This window comes from Nicotiana attenuata, unplaced genomic scaffold (genome assembly GCF_001879085.1).
Source record: "Nicotiana attenuata strain UT unplaced genomic scaffold, NIATTr2, whole genome shotgun sequence".
Classification (NCBI taxonomy): domain Eukaryota; kingdom Viridiplantae; phylum Streptophyta; class Magnoliopsida; order Solanales; family Solanaceae; genus Nicotiana; species Nicotiana attenuata.
Genome location: NW_017672174.1, coordinates 23,446 through 27,870, shown reverse-complemented (window position 1 = coordinate 27,870; position 4,425 = coordinate 23,446). Strand labels below are relative to the sequence as shown.

The following is a 4,425-nucleotide window of genomic DNA, read 5'->3' as shown; positions in this document are numbered from 1 at the left end:
CAATCACTTTTTTAGTGGACTGCAGAACTCGGTCCCCCTTAGCAGGCCAATATATACGGTTTAGTCATGCATCTCAATGCCTAATTTACAGCCATTGATTTGCTAATATTCCAATGGTAGAACAGTAGCATTGTAAATACAATTCCACTTGCCATATGTAAATTGTTGGAAGAAAGTTGTTCGCTTTAACTTTCCAGGAGAGCCTGTTATCGAATGGAAGGGTGATGTGAGAGAACCAAAAAGGAAGTTTATTTCTTACCTTAAGACTCGAAAGATGATCATAAAATGACGTTTCTATCATTTAGTGCAGGGGCAAAGTCTCCAACCCTTCAAATGATTCATGTAATACCACTAAATCAGACTAATAAATTCTAAAAACAAAATATGTTCATTAGTTACAATATTTAGCAGTAGCTTCCAGCTCTAATTGCATCAATCACCTTTCATTTGGTTTCTTTTCTCAACGACCAGAATACTACTAGCAAAAGCCTTTGAACATTAGAGCCTAATGTATTGAACGAAACTTACAAATTCCTTCACTTGGTACTTACACATTACCAAACTGTACAATGAAATAATAACAAATATCAAAACCTCAAGAACATCCCAGAAATAACAGTACACCAATGCTGAAAAATTAGAATAAATACTGATCAAAGAAAGGGGATAAGCAAGATTGGGTTACAAAATACAACTTGTTAAATGCTTCAGCGGGGTCATTGAAGTAAAAGTCAACCGTGTGAGCTCCGACTTCCCTGAACTCACATGCTTGCCAAATGTTACAGCTAACGCAGATTGCAGAAGCAGATGTGTATTGTTTGCTCCACCCCCTACATCGGTTTCAACTTTAACTTCTAGTCTCCTTGCACTCCTTCAAGTTGATTAGCCAGAAACTTGCTAACAATTTCAAGACTCTATGAGGTAATTGTGCTCATATCCCTGCTTGATCTGTTATATTTCATGTGGCTTTTAACAAGCTGGCCAGCTGCAATGGCAGACATCAATGACAGCTCCCCAGCCAAAACAGAACCGGCTACAATGTTTGCCAGGAGCCTCGAGTTCGCTGCAGGGGATTCTCTGCATGCACCCTTAACACCGAGCAGATTCAGGCATGCCGATTGAGAAGCAAGTTGAGTCCCACCACCAACAGTACCAACCTAGGCAAACCATGCTTGTTTATAAGAATAATAATACATCCCAAGTACCAAAATTTTGAACGAGCAAGAGACATTTCTATCATAAGGAAATTTTTGCAGCACATGGCTTTGTGAGGTATAAACTGACTTTTCACCGTATAAGGCTACCAAAGACAAAAATATACTACAGAATGAAAATTACCTCAATGCAAGGCATGGTCACGGATACGTGAATATCCTTTCCATCATTGACCGCCTCCATCATGGTAATGCAATGAGAACTCTCTATATTTTGTGCTGGATCCTGCCCAGTGGCTATGAAAATGGCAGAGACAATATTGGCAGCATGGGCATTAAACCCACCAAGAGAACCAGCAATAGCAGAGCCAGTAAGATTTTTGATCGTGTTCAGCTCTACAAGAGCAGATACAGAAGTTTTCAATACTTTCTCCACCACTTCTCCAGATATCATTGCTTCACAGACAACTGACTTTCCACGCCCTTGAATCCAGTTCACAGCAGCAGGCTTCTTATCAGAACAGAAATTCCCTGCGACATGAGACAAGCAGCAGTCAGTTAAAAAGATATACAAGCCAGCTGCAGTAGAGATGCAAGAGCTTCATCGGTGTTTACGAAAAATACAACCAGCTCACAAAGTTCACCTACATACACCTACGAGCTTCATTTAGAAACACTTGCCAATTTTTGGCACCTCAAAGAAAGAAAATGTCATTTTGGGTACACATTACTGGGAAGAGGACTCGTAGTTGATAAAAAAGCCAATGATTAGATAATCAAATCAATAGGGATGTTTTCATGAATTTCAGAAAGACTTACTGCAAAATAATAGCTTACTTAGTTAACTTTCAGAGTGATCCCAAGTGATACTTAGAGGCCCCAGCACAAAAAAGAATTATTAATCACATCAAGTCATCATTGGATAAAAGCCCCAGTAGCTTACCAGATATACCAACTACATCCATGTCTGGGAACTCATCCTGAAGAAACTCAAGAACATTCTGAACACCCTTGGATACCATGTTCATTCCCATGGCATCCCCCGTGCCACAGCTGAACCTGATGTAAAGATTTCTCCCTGCAAGTGAGCACTGAATCTTTTGGAGCCTGGCAAATCTGCTGGATCTGCATCCAAATAGGAAGAATATGGAAAGCCATGGATCAGGAAGATCACCAACAAAACAGTACAAGTTTACAACAACACTATTAGTAAGCCTCAACCATAAGCTTGTTGTACAGGCCTGTGAATCATCATTATTCAATTTTCTTTATTTAGACTGATCTCATTTAAAATTAAAATAGTTTGGGCTTCTCTGTTCTCTATATTCTATATTCTCCACAGACATACAACTCACTGAGCATACTAAAAAGACCCCTAGTAAATACTGACCTAATGCAAGTGTACTAACATGACTAAGTCTAGATCCCTACTAGTTGGTATTACTTATATGAATCTCTTGCACCTTTATTGTGTTTTATTTTTCTCTATAGTATGGCATTGCTTCCAATGCAATAACTACATATTGAACAGTGAAGAAATAAATACTCTGTTCAAGTTTATGATGCTCAACATAGAACAGAGCCGAACCATATCAAACTGGTTACATCTCAAGGAAACATTAGAAATTTGTTAACAAAATGCAGAATAAATGAACTGAATTTTCTTTTGATAAGGTAATGCAGAAGTAATGAACTAGATAGTTTATATGTAAAGCCAATATCTCATTTATGAATGAAAAAGTCACCATCACCTAACAGTAACCCAAATTTAACCCCCTAAAAGAGTCAAAATCTAAAAAGTTTGTAGATTTCAGCAGGAAGTTGCCAGGAATCAAAACCTAATGTTGTAAAGACTTGCACCTTTTCAGATAAAAACAACCAAGAATACGACATTTTTAGGGACCAAGAAAGCGACAGCACAAATTTAAAGCTGAATTAAATTTTCTGTGGAAAAAGGTGCTTACTTGTTGAAAACCATGGCTAAGGTATCAAAATTAGCAGGGTCCTCCAAGAAGAAGAACAATTCCGACGCCCTGCTGGCCGTCGGGAACTTCACAACGGGAGCCCTCGTCATCCCGTCCCTAAAAAGAATGCTAGTAGCTCCCCCAGAAGCATAAATAGCCTTACAACCTCTGTTAGTACTTGCAACTAAACACCCTTCCGTAGTCGCCATGGGAACGGAATATTCACATCCGTTAAGCAACAAGGGCCCAGCAATCCCCACTGGGATTTGAACGTACCCTATCGGCATCTCACAGCACTGCCCTAAAATCGACTGGTAGTCAAAACCGTCAAGAGGTAAACCCGCTAGAGACCTCCCCGTAATCCTCTGAACCGCTTCACGACGAACCGAAGCAGCTCGGTAACAATCCCCGAGCCTAGATTCAAGGGAATACGAAGGAATGTCACCGGAAACAACGGATTTGACAAGGTCTTCGTCGTCCTGAGAGGGAAGAGGCACCGGAGGATCCATGAAACTGGATACAGGAGCCGAAATGGAGGAATTATCAAGGGCGGCGGGACAAGGAGCAGGTCGGCGGCGGGGGCGGCGATCTTCGTCGAGAAGGAAGCGATTGTTTTCCTCTTCGTCTTCAATATCCCAAGCGTCGTGAGAGGCACGTGCGATAAATGACTGAACAAAATCAATGCCGAAGAATCCAAGGAGGTAAATGAAAGACGCAATGAGAGAGAGAATGGCAGCGAGTTCGGAGAGAGTGACGACGTGGAGAGGGGTAGAGTTACGGATCTTGTCACGCCAGCGATGGAGAAGGTAGTAAGCAACAGAAAAAAAGAGGGTGAAGAAAATGCCGTTGGTTAGGTATAAAGGGAGAGGAAGGGCATCGGAAGCTTTAGGGGCAGGGGAAGGAGAACGACGTAGAGCGGCGGAGGAAGCTCTTTGAGGGTGGTGTTGAAGATGGTGATTCCGGTGAGAAGGCTTGGGAGGTCTCCGACGGACATCCATATTCCGGCAGAGAAGAGAAGAGAAGAGAAAATTTTGAAAAAGGAGGAGCGGAGGAGCGATGAATTCGGGAAAATAGGAGAGAAGTTTATAAGAGAAGAGGGTTATTGGTAGGGACAGCTGATACACCATGTGCTGGCACTTTGTTGGGCGCATTTTTCTACTATAACCACTCTTTAGTCTTTGGCCTCTATTTTCTGTCTCCATCTTCTTCTTCTTTTCCGGTTTTTTTGTTTAATTAATGACCGAAAATACAATTAAACAAATATCAATTTTGGTAACAGTAATTGTTGATCAATAAATTACACACCA

At 41.1% G+C, this 4,425-nt stretch overlaps 1 protein-coding gene across 1 annotated transcript; it reads right to left on the bottom strand.

Annotated features, from left to right (window-relative positions):
- Window positions 1-427: 427 nt before the first annotated feature.
- Window positions 428-4,214, bottom strand: LOC109212162 (3-hydroxy-3-methylglutaryl-coenzyme A reductase 1-like). The gene is made up of 4 exons (XM_019375782.1): window positions 3,119-4,214; window positions 2,098-2,279; window positions 1,339-1,685; window positions 428-1,157 (listed from the first exon to the last, which is right to left on the bottom strand). The coding sequence occupies exons 1-4, from the start codon at window positions 4,114-4,116 to the stop codon at window positions 915-917; spliced, it is 1,770 nt and encodes a 589-aa protein (XP_019231327.1). The 5' UTR covers window positions 4,117-4,214; the 3' UTR covers window positions 428-914.
- Between the last annotated feature and the right edge of the window lie 211 nt (window positions 4,215-4,425).

Coding starts and splice junctions, on each gene's coding strand:
- LOC109212162 (XM_019375782.1), bottom strand. CDS start 4,116: ATGGATGTCCGTCGGAGACCTCCCAAGCCTTCTCACCGGAATCACCAT. Junction 2,280..3,118: donor TTAGCCATGGTTTTCAACAA/GTAAGCACCTTT, acceptor ATTTGGATGCAG/ATCCAGCAGATTTGCCAGGC. Junction 1,686..2,097: donor GGATGTAGTTGGTATATCTG/GTAAGCTACTGG, acceptor CTCATGTCGCAG/GGAATTTCTGTTCTGATAAG.